Source organism: Corvus kubaryi, unplaced genomic scaffold, assembly GCF_017639235.1.
Source record: "Corvus kubaryi isolate FWS band 111438036 unplaced genomic scaffold, C.kubaryi_AGA036_p1.0 37148, whole genome shotgun sequence".
In the NCBI taxonomy this organism is placed as follows: Eukaryota; Metazoa; Chordata; class Aves; order Passeriformes; family Corvidae; genus Corvus; species Corvus kubaryi.
The window spans coordinates 755,607-770,358 of NW_024581038.1; the positions used below are offsets into that span (position 1 = coordinate 755,607).

At 46.9% G+C, this 14,752-nt stretch overlaps 2 protein-coding genes across 3 annotated transcripts; both read left to right on the forward strand.

The window, feature by feature from the left end:
• The first annotated feature begins 2 nt into the window (after positions 1-2).
• Positions 3-10,114, forward strand: ALDOB (aldolase, fructose-bisphosphate B). Its single transcript, XM_042021483.1, has 9 exons — positions 3-123; positions 6,486-6,607; positions 6,890-7,101; positions 7,691-7,745; positions 7,895-8,055; positions 8,284-8,367; positions 8,854-9,028; positions 9,169-9,368; positions 9,608-10,114. The coding sequence occupies exons 2-9, from the start codon at positions 6,496-6,498 to the stop codon at positions 9,701-9,703; spliced, it is 1,095 nt and encodes a 364-aa protein (XP_041877417.1). The 5' UTR covers positions 3-123; positions 6,486-6,495; the 3' UTR covers positions 9,704-10,114.
• Positions 10,115-12,820: 2,706 nt separating this feature from the next.
• MRPL50 (mitochondrial ribosomal protein L50) lies at positions 12,821-14,502 on the forward strand. Of its 2 annotated transcripts, none has more exons than XM_042021486.1 (2): positions 12,821-12,971; positions 13,745-14,502. In XM_042021486.1, the coding sequence occupies exons 1-2, from the start codon at positions 12,835-12,837 to the stop codon at positions 14,142-14,144; spliced, it is 537 nt and encodes a 178-aa protein (XP_041877420.1). In that variant the 5' UTR covers positions 12,821-12,834; the 3' UTR covers positions 14,145-14,502. The 2 variants fall into 2 exon arrangements, with proteins under 2 accessions (XP_041877420.1, XP_041877421.1); XM_042021487.1 differs by having other exon boundaries at positions 13,748-14,502.
• The last annotated feature ends 250 nt before the right edge of the window (positions 14,503-14,752 follow it).

The following is a 14,752-nucleotide window of genomic DNA, read 5'->3' on the forward strand; positions in this document are numbered from 1 at the left end:
AGGGGAAAAAAAAAAAGCCCCACCAAGAATTTTATAAAAGTTAGTGATTAGAAGGACCCGGTCTCTTTGCCTGCAAACATCTCACCAGAAGCTTGTAGCAGCAGAGCCACTGCCCACAAACAAGTAAGCATAATAATTTAATTTCTAAACTGTAAAGCTGGTATATATATCAGCCACTGAGACCTGGTATGTTTATCTACAGTGGGCTTGGGAAGTTGTTTTTGGTTTTAATTTTTTTGTTTCAGGAACAGCTTGTGAGAAATAAGCATTCAGCCATTCTGCAGTGGTCTTCCAAAGTGATCCATTTGCTGCTAACACTGGCTTTCTAACTTAGCTTAGTCACTTGGAACTCCTGGAGTGAGTGAGTGGATCCTTCGTCTAAGGGGACCAGAACAATAACATACCCGCATTGCTTTCTGTCACTTTGTTTTGTGTTTGTTTTTGCTTGTGGTGTACACTAATTTCTGTTTTGCAAGGAGAACAGAGCATGACTGGAGAAGGCAGCTGGTCCTGACACACATCAGTGCTGACAGCAGCGCAATTACCTGTGTTTGTCGGGCAGCTTCTTCTGAAGCATTAGTGCAGTGGTGCGGATAAGATTCTTTGGCAGGGGGGTGCAAGGTCTGCAGTGCAGGAAAACAAAACTCTTGCATTAGGCTGTAACCTTTCAAGCTGTGAACAGCCAGAATACAAAATTGCTCAACCAGCTCAAATCCTCACTGAGTCTGTGATCCTCCATCACTTTCTCAACTATCCCATGTGCTTACCCAAAACTATTTAGCCCACCTGAGACTCTCATCACTGCTTCCCCTAACCTACCCTGGTGGCAATACAAGACTTGAATTCTCATGCAAGTTTTAACAGCAATTATTCACCTTCCCTGAGAAAAGTCTAGCCCTGAAAGAGAAGTAGCTTCTCCCTATTAACACTTGCTTCCAAGCAACCATCTTCTTGCCACCTCAGCCACATCTAGCCATTCTGAGTGCTCTGCACTGACTGCAGAGCACAGGTCTCTGAACACATAACCTCCTTGCATAGTTGCTAGGGAAATGAAATAGGGATACATTTGCTCATGGCTTGAGTATAGCTCTGAGGCTAACATGGGAATCAGGACAGGGAACTTCAGATCTGCAGCTCCACCTGGGACAGGGTGTTGAATCAAGGTCTCTAGACAGAACAGGAAGATGGTAAAACAACTCAGAGAGCAAAAAAAACCAAGCAATTTACCTTCATATATGTCCCAAAGGACCTATGGAGGTGGTGACATTAGTATGCCAATCAAAAACATCTGTCCCTTTTCCTAGGTGACAGAAGTCTGAGCATCTATTTTTGTCCCATACTGTTGAGACTTTTTAGAACACAGAAATGAAAACATTTTACTAACTCAAAACCTTCATCTTGGTACAATGATGGGAGAAACATCCTGTTCTTTCCTGAAGGCTCCTTCATAGCTAGTGGAGTCACCACTTCCACCTTGACTCCCTGAAGCAGGTACTCACAGAGAGTCACAGGGTAATTCAGGCTGAAAGGGACAGAGGAGGTCTGCAGTCCAACCACCCCCTGCCCAAAGCAGGCTTAGACACGAGGTCAGACCAAGGTGCTCAGGGCTTTATTCACGTGGGTCTTGGCAACCTCCAAGGATGGAGACACTGCAGCCTTTTTTGTCAATCTGCTACATTGCTTGGCTGTCCTAGCAGTGAAAAAAATTTCTTCATATTCAGTCTGAATCTTCTTAGTTTCAGCTTGTGCCTGTTGTCTCTCACTGTCCCATCACAGCCTCTGTGAAGAGCCCAGCTCTGCCTCTTTGATCACACTCTGTAGGTACTGAGGGCTGCTGAGAGGTGCTCCTGAAGCCATCGCTGCTTGAGGCTGAACTAGACCCAGCCCTGCAGGCTTCTCCTCACAGAGCAAGTGCTGCAGCCACTGACCTTCTTGGTAGCATCTGTTGAACTAATACAGTCTGTCAGTGTTTTTCCTGTACTGCAGGGGCCTAACACTGGATGCAGAACCCAGATGTTACCTACAGACTGCTGAGCCAAGGGGGATCACCCCTGTCCTCCCCTGGCTCTCCTGGCCAGACCCCTGCTCACACAAGTTCTTGAGCCCTTGCTGCTGGGCCCCTATTCAGCTTGCTGCCTGACAGGGCCTTCAGCCACCCCCAAAGACCTGTTCCCTCATCCCAGCAGTCCTGGGGGAATGGCTGCCAGGGCTCTGCACCCCACACGATGTCTGGGCATTTGTCTTGGCTGGACTGCATGGTGCTCCTGTTGGCCTCTTCCCACCCCCACATCTAGGCTCCTCTGGATGGCTGCCCATCAATCAGGCATATGAAATAGTCCTGCCAGCTGTGTGTCTTCTGCCAACTAGATAAGAATGTGCTCTGTCAGCACGACAGGGCCAGGCTTGCCCAGCCATTCATACCCATCTGTTTTCACCACGCCCAAGGAACCAGACTTATTTAGAAACAGCTTTTTAACGGAGCTCCACAGAGAAGTGAGGCCAGTAACCACAGATATCAACTGCAGTGAGAATACAAGGTGCCTAACTCATTGTCTACCTCTTCTAAGCATACAAGCACAAAAGAGAAGTAAATTCAATCAGGCCAACAGTGTACATGCAGTAGACTAAATTTTTGAATACTTTTCATTGTCCCTACCAACTGTATTTATCTGTTTGTATGTTCAGCTGCTTCTTCTTCAAACCCTGTTCTTTGGAAGCAGAATCTCTTGTGTTCAGAGTTTGTATTGTCAACTGTCAGAGATGGTGCTAAAGGGCTGTGTTTACTAGTAATTGAAAAGGAAAAAGCTACATGTGTGTGATACAAACTGTTATTTAAAACTTTGGTCCTGTACTTCTGGAATCAATTTTATAAAAGAAGGCAGTGAGGAGACCCAAGAGAAAAACTTAGAGATTCTGATCCAGTCTTTTCCCACCTGCAAGCCAGGACTCAGGTGAGATTTAAAGTAAGATTAGAAGATGCCAGTCGCTTGGGGTGCTTGGAAAGAAAAGATGCCACAGATGTATTAAAGTTTCTAAGATGATTGGAAGCGAAATGTAACAGTGTTCCTTCTCCTATTCATCTTGACTCTGCTCTTTGGTTCTCACTATTAATATTAACAGGATGCAGTGCTTGTGCTGCAATCACGCATTTCCCCTCAGCCCTTCTTCTTCTATGGCAGCTGAGAAAAACACGAGATTTCAGCATTACAGTATTTACTTTTACAACTGTGCTGTCCCCACACCCCCACCTCCTGCTGGCCACAGGCCGGGGGCTGAACAAAGAAATTTGTGTGCTTAAGGAGCTGTTGAAGCCTGACAAGCACTCTAGGTAGCTACAAAGCTGGGGGGGTTGTGCAGTTTCATTCTTTTGAAGGCTTTTTTAATTCTACTTAAAAAAAATATATAAGCAGATACTATAGAGGGAATGCATTGTATTCATACAATGTAAAATCAATGTGAAATCACTTGAGCTTATGACACTTAGCCCACAGCCTAAAATGGGTAAATAAAAATGAAGTTTCTTGAAAAATCTTCATGGTGGGACAACTCCCAGTTACTGAGATCATAGATCATTAGAACTTTTTTTCTTCCTGGAAAAGTTGTCAAATTAAACAGATAAATCAGAGTAAGACAAATAGGCTTTGTTCTTGGAAGAATGAAATGAGCTGTGCAGCTGTGGCAGCCTTTTTCTCAGGAGCTGTGAGGTGATATATCCAGCTCTTTAAGAAGGGGCATTAACACTTCTGTGGATGTGCTGGGAGCTTACTCTTTACAAGGCAGCTGTGTGAAATGTTACTGAAGTGTAAGGCTTCTCCACTCCTCTTCTGCCTGCTCCCCTGCTCAGAGCAGGACCTTACAGCAGAGACACCCTTTCTGAAGGCAGACATGAAGATTCCCAGAGATTATGATTCACATGAAAGTATCACAGAAAAAGAAAATCCTGAATCAAGGGTACTAGAACATTCTGCACCTTTAAGCTATTATAAGGTTTACAGTTGTTCTTTTGCCCTCATTTCTTCACCATTTCAGCTAGAAACACTGTGCCTTTTATTCGTCCCTGTAGCTCAGCCGGGTAGCTGGGAACCACTCACTATGGCCTTAAAGATCATTCTGAGGAGACTTTGGGCAAACCTCCACCTGCTTCTTCACACTCAATGAGATAATTTGCTGTCTTCCAATTCATCACTCTGAAACTACACTTTGTTGTTTCAGTCTCTCTGAGTACTCACTTGGAACAGCATTATTCACTGTATTTCATATTTTGAAAATACTCGTATTTCTGTATTTTGAAAATTTGCCTTGCAGGCTGGTTTTGAGTGATAAGTGTCTCCTTGTTATCTTTAGGCAAACACTGGGAACAAGTGAGATAGAGAGACATTAGTCTCATTGTTTGTTGCATTGCTGGAAAGAAAGTGTACCCATCATAACACAACTGCAGCGACCAGTGATCTTGCATTCCAGCCAGCTGGATTCAAAGTTACCTGGATACACCTCCTGGTGCTGTAACACAGCTCCAAACTGCAGCTCTAAAAACCCACCCCTGATTCAGCAATTCATTAGCTTTGACCTTGGAAAGATCACATTCTTGCCAGAGCACAATTTTCCAGTCTTGTCCACAGAGACTCTGAACTACTGGAGCGATTCCTTATAGTTTTGCATAACCACTTACTTAACAGTAGTGTGGTTTTAACTGAGGTGCTCATCACCAAACTATTATTACAATAATCATAATAACAAGCCAATTTCCTCTTTCTAAGACATATCCAACACAGAAAGCAGGTGAGGGATAAGGAAAGTTGTAGTTGAACTTAAGTAGCTATTAAGCAGCATAAAGCACAGATTTTCAAATTCTTCTGGGTGATCTGAAAACGCCAAGAGCTGAGCGTGATGGAGCTGTGATCACCACAGTAGAATGATGGTTCCCAGAGTTCTGACCACAGCCTGGCATACAGAGAAAGGTAAGCCTGTTTCACCAGGACCACAGCAAGAAGGTATTTCAGTCCTTTGAAAAGCAGGGAACTCCCCCTAATTTCACACAATCTTCATCCTGCACTCCTTCAACTTCCCTCTAGACCTAAAATGACTCACTGTGGTAAGCTGCATGTGAAAAATTCCAGCCTCAGCTCACAAAGAGGTAAAGCAGACATCTGGACACTGCATCTGACTGATCTGTACTGGCAGACAATGCCATTTGAATCTTGCAGGATAACATTACCAGTACCAAAGTACCTTCAGCTATGAATCAGGTATAGCTGTTACCATACTCTGTTACCATACTCTGATGGCACCGCTGCCAGAAAATCTTGGCACCCTTTGACATGCTATACAGAACTCTGTACCCTATCATGAGTAACAGACAGACTCTTTGTTGTTTCTCCCCATTATGCCCTTCAGCAGAGAGGATAAGACAAGGATTCCCTGGCAACACAGCATCTGTGTGCAGGGAAATAAGAAGTTGGACTTGGCTGCCTACATATTTATATGGGGCAAAATATTTTCTGGCCATCTCTGATGAAATGGGAAGTGGCATGTTCTCACTCCTCTCTCAGGCAGCGTGTGGGGATAGAAAATGCAAACACTATACAGAGGCCTGGCCTTTTGGAGGGGAACATGATATTTGAGATCTTTTATGTTGTTTTAATTAATCACCTTCTGGATTTACCACCCACTGATGAAAATACAGGTGTTGCTTTAACTATTCCATATGATAAACTGAAGGAAGAGAGTTTTTCTGTTTCAGACTAACAGGCTTATACACTCAAGAAAGTAACTTGCACTATTCAGATGATCAGAGAAACTGTAATTTAATGCCATATAACCAAAACTTTAGTAAGACCAAGAATTTTGTCATATCAAGACAGAACCCAGATTTCAGGCGCTGGATATTTACAGCTGGTAAGCCTCTGCCACAGCTGAAAAGGTAGAAATGAGGGGTGAATTCTTCTAAGAGCCCAGGTCTTCTGCAGAGGAAGCAATGCATTACAGTTCTGAAGGCAGCCATAGGGAGGAGAATTACAAACCAAGGCAAAAGGCTGGTGATGGAAAGTCAACCAGACACAGCAGCAAATACTGCCAACACAGGCCGGAAATAGAAAAGGGCAGTGCTAGGAAATGTGTAAAGATAAGCAGTGGAATAACTGGCATTCAACTGATGGGAACCAAAAAGTCTGCAGAGTCAGCAATTTGCATACTTGTTACTTGGTGCATGTTTTTATGACAGACTAACCTTCCTTATTTTGTGAGCAAATCCAGGTAAATTGAAGAGTCTTTCCCACTTTGGTTCTAGACGGATGTGGCAGGACGTGTGTCCTTCATTTCTCTCTAGTTTTTCCACCCACACCAAGCCTAGAAGAATTCTAATGGATTTCTGGTCATATACCTATGATAACATGGACCACACAAGCACCAAGAGCCCTGCGCTGGGAACGCATCGTGTCATTGGTTCACAGTCTCCCCCAGCTTGTAACAGTGATTCTCTCCCACAGATAAGTCAACATGACCCACCAGTTCCCAGCACTGTCTCCAGAGCAGAAGAAAGCTCTTTCAGACACTGCTCAGCGGATTGTGGCTTCAGGAAAGGGGATCCTAGCTGCAGATGAATCAGTCGGTGAGTTCTGGACATCAATCAGTTAGCAGTACCCAAGATGTTTTTTCCTTTCAGTTTTGCTTCATATTTGAAATCAGTGGAGTAGATGAAAAACACTTAGAAACTCTTGTCTGAGCAGAAACAATTCAGCCAGGCAGGGCTGCAGCTATAAAAACAAAAGCTTACAAACTATGGGTTGAGAAGGGAAGTTCTGAACTGAAGCCCCAGTTCATTGCTACTTACTGGGACCAGGAGGCCAGCCAAGCCTAGAAACCTTTGTCTGGCCCTTGTCTACCTCACTAGGTACCATGGGGAACAGGCTGCAGAGGATCAATGTGGAGAACACGGAGGAGAACCGCCGAGCTTTTAGAGAGATCCTCTTCTCTTCGGACACTTCCATCAACCAGAGTATTGGGGGCGTGATCCTCTTCCATGAGACCCTCTATCAGAAAGATAGCAATGGAAAGCCATTCCCAGCACTCATCAAGGAAAAAGGCATTGTGGTGGGAATTAAGGTGGGTATCTGTATGTGTGTATGTGCCTGGCTGGCACCATAATCCAAACACAATTTCCAGAGAAAATGATGATTGGGATGTTTGGGGCTGCACTCTCTCCTAAAGAACGCTCCCCCCCCCTCCCTCCCTCCCCCATCTCCCCTCCCCCACCCTCCTCTCCCTTCCCCCCCTCCCCCCCCCCCCCTTTTTGTCCTGGGTTTTAAAATTCTCTGCATTGATTTTGTGCAACTAACTAGACACACATTTGCACTAGATGCTGGAACTTTTCATACACCAACTCCCATCTACTCACCATTCACTGCAAATAAGTCTCTCCATGCAGTAACCTAAATCCAGTTCTTTCCACATCTAACAGAGTTCTTGAGCCATTGCCTGCAGGCATCTACATACACATTGCCCCTCCCTAACCCAGTTCACTCCTTTTTCTTCCCCTTTGCTCTAACATTTCCTTCCTTTGCACCCTGAGCATGCTAAGGTCCATACTCTACTCACAGTCAGCCTTCAAAGACAGACTAGACATGGGTAGAAGATAAGAATTAGACTGATTCCCACCTTTCTGTAACCCTTCCTGTTTTTCTGACCTCCACAGCTGGATAAAGGCACAGCACCTCTAGCAGGGACAAATGGAGAAACCACCATCCAAGGTAAGGAGAGATCTAAGGAGCCTAAGCTAAGGCCCAGCAAAAGCCATAGGGTGACTCACCTGAGACGCAGCCTTGGCTGGAGTCATGGGACTTTGCAGAGTTCTGTGCTGAAGAGCAGCTCTCAGCGAAGCACTGTTCTCCCTCTGCAGGGCTGGATGGGCTGGCTGAACGCTGTGCCCAGTACAAAAAAGATGGTGCTGACTTTGCTAAGTGGCGTGCAGTGCTGAAGATCACCAGCACAACACCCTCTCAGCTTGCCATCCAGGAGAACGCCAACACGTTGGCGCGCTATGCCAGCATCTGCCAGCAGGTACCTCCCCTCCAGCAACCTCTCCTGAGATGCTGCTGCCCCTTCTCACTGTTCCCTAGCATGTGATAACATGCTAGGTAGTTCGAAAGGAGAATCCCCATGAGGGTTTTGGGGAAGACAAGGAGGAAGGGCAGTGCAGCATAAAGGAATGCCACTAAACTCAGGGCAAACAACAAGAACAGTTTTACTTCCATAGCTCTAAAGAATCCCCTGTCTTTCTTTTCCTAGCATGGCTTGGTGCCCATTGTGGAGCCAGAAATCCTGCCTGATGGAGACCATGATCTCCAGCGCTGTCAGTATGTCACAGAGAAGGTAAGAGATTCCTCCCTCTGTCCTCCCCCTCACAAATCAGCAGCTAAACTTTGTGCAGTTTGTGCTCACAGATCTCAAAGAAGTTTGACCAAAAATGTACTTCATAACTGCATCACAGAAATCAGCTGCTCCTAGGCAAATAGCAAACTAATAGAAAATCCAAGAGTATTTTCCATGTGTTTGGATTTTTATTTCAATGGCAATATAAGCACTCTCAATCTCAAGAAGAGGTATCAGGACCAAACCCAATTACCTCCATTTCAGTACCTCAGTTGGCAAGGACAAATCCTGTAAATATGAACAATTGTATTATTGGTCATCTCAAAAGCAGTGGGGTCTCCACAACTGCAATCCCGGAGATAAATTTCATGAGAAAGCAAAATTCAACTAGATCTTGCTGCAGTACCAAAGAATAAACTGTCTTTCCACAGCAGGCTGAGGTGAAGATCTGAGCAGAGGTCTGTATTCATTCCTCCTGTTTTCAAGGTTCTGGCTGCTGTCTACAAGGCTTTGAATGATCACCACGTGTACCTGGAAGGGACACTGCTGAAACCCAACATGGTGACGGCTGGGCATTCCTGCTCCAAGAAGTACACCCCTCAGGATATAGCCATAGCAACTGTCACTACTCTCCTCCGCACCGTTCCTGCTGCTGTTCCTGGTGATTCCTGATTCACTCCTATCTCTTCATTCCCACTCTCTCTCCCACCTCTGACATGTCTGCTCCTCTGGCACCTAAAAGTGAGGGACTGAGGTAGCTGGAACACTCTGTTTCTAAGCCTTGAAACCTCTGTCTTACAGGGATCTGCTTCCTGTCTGGAGGTCAGAGTGAAGAGGAGGCTTCTGTCAACCTGAATGCCATGAATCAGTCCCCTCTCCCTAAGCCTTGGAAACTGACCTTTTCCTATGGGAGAGCCCTGCAAGCCTCTGCCCTGGCTGCGTGGTTGGGCAAAACCGAGAACAAGAAGGCTGCACAGGAGGCCTTCCGCAAGCGGGCACAGGTACGAGGCTTCCCCCCAGCACAGAGAAGAGCTGCTCTCCATGAAGGGACACATGTTGTCACCTCCCTAAGGCTCCTCTTGATCCCACCTCTCCTGGCATTTCATGTTCACCAGGGGCGTTACTCCGTTATTTCTGCCTTGCTTGGTCGTTCTTTACTCCCTCTGGTTGTTCTTTCCACATCTGCCTTTCTTACTCCATGCTGATTGTTTCCCCCTCTTTTTTTTTTTTCCCTTTTCAGATTAACAGTTTGGCTTGCAGGGGACAGTATGTCCTGTCTGGGAAGACTGACACAGCTGCCACACAGTCACTGTTCACTGCCAGCTACACCTACTGAAAGTGCAGGAACCTTCCTTCCTCCTGTCTCTTCTCACGTGGTGGAAGATGTTCAGAAATAAAAGAAAAACATAGAAATCAAATTTCCCTTACCCTACACCACAATGGAGATAAAATGGATTAGCTTCCTCTCCACCCTTCACTCCCACAATTTACCAAGGGGATATTCTTGTTTCATTTGCACATTGCAAGGAAAGGGAATTCTTTCCAAACACCAAACAACAGCTGCCAATGAATCATGAACCCACTCTCCCTCAATTTGAAACTCAGTCCCTGAAATAGCAGCCAGATTCAGTAGTTCCCTAGCAATTCAAGTAGCTACCTTTGCCCATTACCCCATTTTGCAGCCATAATCCTGAATTATAAAACCTGCATATTCAATCAGGTCAATAAAACAGTAATTGAAAACTAATCTCTCCCTCACAACTCTTTTTGTTTTGTGTAAACTTTACAGTATCTTTCAGTAGTCTTTGCAAAGATTAAGTCACCAAGTGTTACAGCTGGTGAGCTTGGGAAACACTGAGGATATCAAAGGGAAATAACCCAGTACTGACACAGCTGGAGAGGTTAATCCTACCAACAGAAGTCTGGCAGACACAAAAAAACCACTTGGAAGATGTACACAGCAAGCAGTGCTCGGGACACAGGCCACAGACAGACAACGCTACCTTCAAAACATCTCATGTCTCTGGAGAACCATTGCCGGTGAGATGAGGCTGCCACACACTGTGTTAGGCTTGCACAGGTTGAGTCAGGGCTGCCCTTACAAATCACCATTACACGCTGAGCAGGGGAAAGCCCGGCAGTCCGACTGCACCTCCACAGTCAGTGAGCGAGCTCCTCACCCGAGGGAAGCTCATCCCAAGCTGAGCTGCAAAGGCGTGCAGGCGGAGGCAAAGAAGAAGGAGAAACTCTCCATATCGGTTCCACGAGCACGTTTATCACAAATGAAAACTCCAGGGACGAAGAACAGGTTTAACGGAGGGTCAAGGGGTTTTATACTCAGGGAAGAAAGGTGGGGACAAGGGTAACAGCCAGCCAGGTACAGCGATAGGCGTGGGGTTAGCAAGGAGGTACCCAATGGGAGTGACTTGTGGGAGGGGTCTACAACGGGAGGCCAATGGGGTGTCGAGTAGGGGGGAACTTTCTAGAACCTATGAATAAGCATATTGAATATGGCTATTTATTAATATTTACATAGTCAACATCTAACGCATAAAACAGGAAGAGAAAACGTGAACTAACCAACATCAAATAATCAAATTAGGAGAACAAAGGCTTGTGGGGCCATAACTACAGAGATGCTACACATCAGTACCTCGCCACCAGGACATGGGGTGCTGTGGGTCAGTGGATGTGGCTACAGCCACATGCACAGCAAAAAGGGTTGCCCTTACAAATCAACTTTACAGTGGCATTTTACACAATAATTAGCAAAACCATGTAGGAAGGCATCTTAGTGTACTTGTTGTGTAGCTTGTATAATGAGGCTGATGTTGCGAACCAGCAGTCTGACCTTTGGCACGTTGCTGTGTCCCTGTTAAAGGCATGAGCTTTGTTAGCTAAAGCACAGTCAGATGGCTGCCATGAAAAAAGGCATAAATGGCAAAAACAGCAGGCCAAGGTTATATAAGAATATTTGCCTGGCTACGTGCTACACCAATCAACTCACGAGACCTTGGAGCAGCTCCCTAAACAGCCAGGGCCAGGCGACCCAGAGGACCCCATGTTCTTTCAAGGTCATCCCTCTCTGCTGGCTGCTCCTCTTGGCCACAGGGACTCTCTGCTCCTGCCAACAAATACAGGGAAAACAGGCAAAGTCACTGCCCTGTAACCACCTCCCCGTGTCCCCTGCCTTAGTAACCAGTGTGTCACAGAGGCAATAAATAAATAGCCAAAAGCCTTCATGTGGATCCAGTCACTGCATAATTAAGGCCTGCATTTAGTCTCTCCTGACAATGAACGAAGAGCAAGTGGTTTGCCAAAAAACACTCCAGAGGCTGATGCTGGTGTCAGGAATAACACCTCTTTCCTGGTTCAGCTGTGGTCCTCTGGGTCTCCATGTACCTGCATTCAGTGAAATCTCTGCTCCTGATGAGCAGCATCCTACTGATACTCTGATCTAAGATCGATCTCAGAATTGTTTGCATTGGAAGTGACCTTAAAAATAATATTTTTCCAACTCATCCAGTTCCAACCACCCTGCCATGGGCAGGGACACCTTCCACTAGACCAGGTTGCTCAAAGCCCTGTACAACCTGGCCTTGATCACTTCCAGGGATGGGGCATCTAGAGCTTCTCTAGGCAAGTGTGCCAGGGCCTCACTGCTCTCACAGTAAAGAATTTATTTCAAATATTTACTCTTCCCTTTTCTAGGTTAAAACTGTCTCCCCTTGTCCTGTCACTATCTGTCTGCGTAGAAAGTCCCTCTCAGTCTTTTTTATAAGCAAGCATCAGCATCACGATTGTTTTTCCCTATTTATAAATTATAGTAAACGAAGGAATTAATGTTCATTGACTACAAGTTACCTAGTCTTTATAATAATTAGTAGTCTGCTGTTGGGTAGTGATTGTCTCACTTCTCATGGTGATTAGCCTGCATGCTCAGTCTTTCTCTTCTTTTCAGTCAGTGGTTTCTTGAGTGGGCGGCCGTCATCTGCCCCTGCTGGAATTACCTTTACCCCACTGGAGCTGATTCAGCACGGTTGCTGCGTTGGCTTTATTAGTTTGTTCCTTGTCTAGGGGGTTCTGCCAAATGTCCTTGTGCCCATAAAATCTGCATTCTTTGTGTCCACCATCAGTGCTACGTCCTTTTTCCCAAGCCTTGCTAACCTCCCCTAGCTCACAGACCACGGAAGCCTGTCAAGGCCTACACCTCAACAAGGCCATTCTGACAAGAAGTGTGTTGCATTTCCAACACCTGGGCATCACTTAGAGCTTGTTGGCTACTTTCTGTTACGCGTACAAAATATCCCTTCCTGTCGATTAGGCCTGAAAGCACACAGAGGCCAAACATCAGAGAACATCCTTCCCGAAGGAAATTTTCACACATTCCGCGTTTCCCGGCAAGGGCGGGTGGGGGGTTGAGGGGCGGACTACATTTCCCGTGAGGCTTTGCGGGGCGCGACGGAAATGCGTCACTCGCGGTGGCCGCGGGAAGGCGCCCGGCGCGCCTCCAGCATGGCGGCACTGCGGGCGCTGCGGGCGGCGAGGCAGCGGCTGCCGGGGCTCGGCCCGGCGGGGCTCAGGGCGTTCTGGGGCGGCCGCAGGTACCCGCAGGGCACGAGCTGGGGGTGGCTTCTGGCCTTGTCCGCATGCTGGGCCTTCACCGGGCCGTGGCCCTCTGGAGGTCACTTAGCCGGACACCCCCTGAGCAAGTCCCTCAGGATTTGTCCAGGCGGCTTTGGAATGCCCTTAGGGAAGGAGACTCCACAGGTTCAGCAAGCGCCCACGAGGTGCACTGCTGGCGGGCGGGTGCAGTGGTGTAGGGTTGGAGCCTTTAGAGCTGTTACTGCTTTTATTACGAGTGGCAAAAGAGGGATTTCACAGGAATGAAAAATAATTCCTCTCTAACATTTTACGTGAAACCACGCGTGCGTTGTTGACTGAGTTGTGGCAGATGAGAAAGTCAAATTTTTTACTTAAAACTGGTGATGATGTTTTTTTACAGGTGGGCACTGATTTTCTTCTGTAGTAGTGGTTATTTTCTGTTGTGGTTTTTATCCACAGCAAATTAGAACATGGAGCTGTAACAGGAAACAAGTAATTAGTCGGGTTAAAGTGCTGTTTTCACTCAGACCAGTGAAATAAGGTGAGTGGGTGGGTGACTGCCTTGCAGAGGCAGCCTGTGTGGTGAGCAGCACTTGGGGAAAGCCAAACCCTGCCTGGGCACTTCTGTTCCTCATGGACAATGGACCTGCTGTGTCCATGGGATGTGTGAACTGTCTGGACTGAGTCTGATTTAAATCACCATGAATACAAATGGCCTCTGACTCTGTCTTGAGTAGCCCAGAGGCTGAAAATGTTTCTGTTCCGGTGCCAGCAGGAAGGAGGAGAAAGACGTGGAAGCAGACGGAGCAGCTCCTGAGAAGGAGGAGAGGAGTGAGCGCAGCCTGATCTGCCCCCTGCCGCGCAGCCGGAGCTACCTCCCTCCCGAGAACCTGCGGACCTGCCTCGAGTCCCACGTCAGGGAGGTCTTTGGGCCGTGTGTCCCCGAGGACTGGCAGCAGACTCCCTTGAGGGAGACCAGGCTGAAGCATCGCCTGCTGGCCCAGCTGGCCGCAGAGCTGGGCCACGCTGTGCCCAACTCGCGGCTGCACCAGCTGCGCCGCGCCGGGGACGTGCTGGGTTTCTATCGCACCCCCGTGAAGGACGGGACCAAGTTCGATGAACTCGCGGCCGCAGAGCTTCCCCCGAACCTGAAAATCATCTGGCAGCAGTGAGTCCCCGTGGAGCGTCCCTGTGCCTGGCTTGTGCTGCAGGGCAGCAGCAGAGCCCTCCCGCTGGGGTGAGGTCTGTGAATTTCACTAATAAAGGTTCACTGAAATCTCTTCACCCCGTAATGGTGAAGTCTCCAACAGCCCTATAAAATCAGCTGCCATCGAGGCATCTTGTTGAATTCTCCAATGTCTGTTAAGGGCCCCATCTTTTAAGTTCTTTGGATGTTAGTTTTTCTTACAAGTTGGCTGTGCGTTTAATTGTTCTTCCTGTCTTTAACTGATGATGCAGGTCTGCTTTTAATCAGGAGGCAAGCAGGGAAGTCAGGAGGACAAGAAAATAAATGCAACAGTGTGAGAAATGCATGGTACTTTATGAGTGTTTTCTATGACAGAAATTGTTTCCACTGAGATTGAGAGTCTGTGTGTGTGATCTTTCTGGGAACAGTCCAAAAATGTCCTGGTTGTAGCACTCTGTGCCCTGAACCCTTGCTCCCCTGCTTTCTTTCAGCGTGTAGATGCCTGAAGCGCACTTAGGCACTGCTGCATTTGTGTGTTACAGTGCTCAGTTTCTTAACTGAGCAACTTCTCAAGTGCTGCTTTCTTCTCAAAAG

Excerpts from the sequence above, each read along its gene's own strand:
- ALDOB (XM_042021483.1), top strand. The coding sequence starts at position 6,496 with ATGACCCACCAGTTCCCAGCACTGTCTCCAGAGCAGAAGAAAGCTCTT. Across the intron at positions 7,102-7,690 it reads GCATTGTGGTGGGAATTAAG|CTGGATAAAGGCACAGCACC; the intron begins GTGGGTATCTGT and ends TGACCTCCACAG. Across the intron at positions 9,369-9,607 it reads CCTTCCGCAAGCGGGCACAG|ATTAACAGTTTGGCTTGCAG; the intron begins GTACGAGGCTTC and ends TTCCCTTTTCAG.
- MRPL50 (XM_042021486.1), top strand. The coding sequence starts at position 12,835 with ATGCGTCACTCGCGGTGGCCGCGGGAAGGCGCCCGGCGCGCCTCCAGC. Across the intron at positions 12,972-13,744 it reads GCGTTCTGGGGCGGCCGCAG|CAGGAAGGAGGAGAAAGACG; the intron begins GTACCCGCAGGG and ends TTCCGGTGCCAG.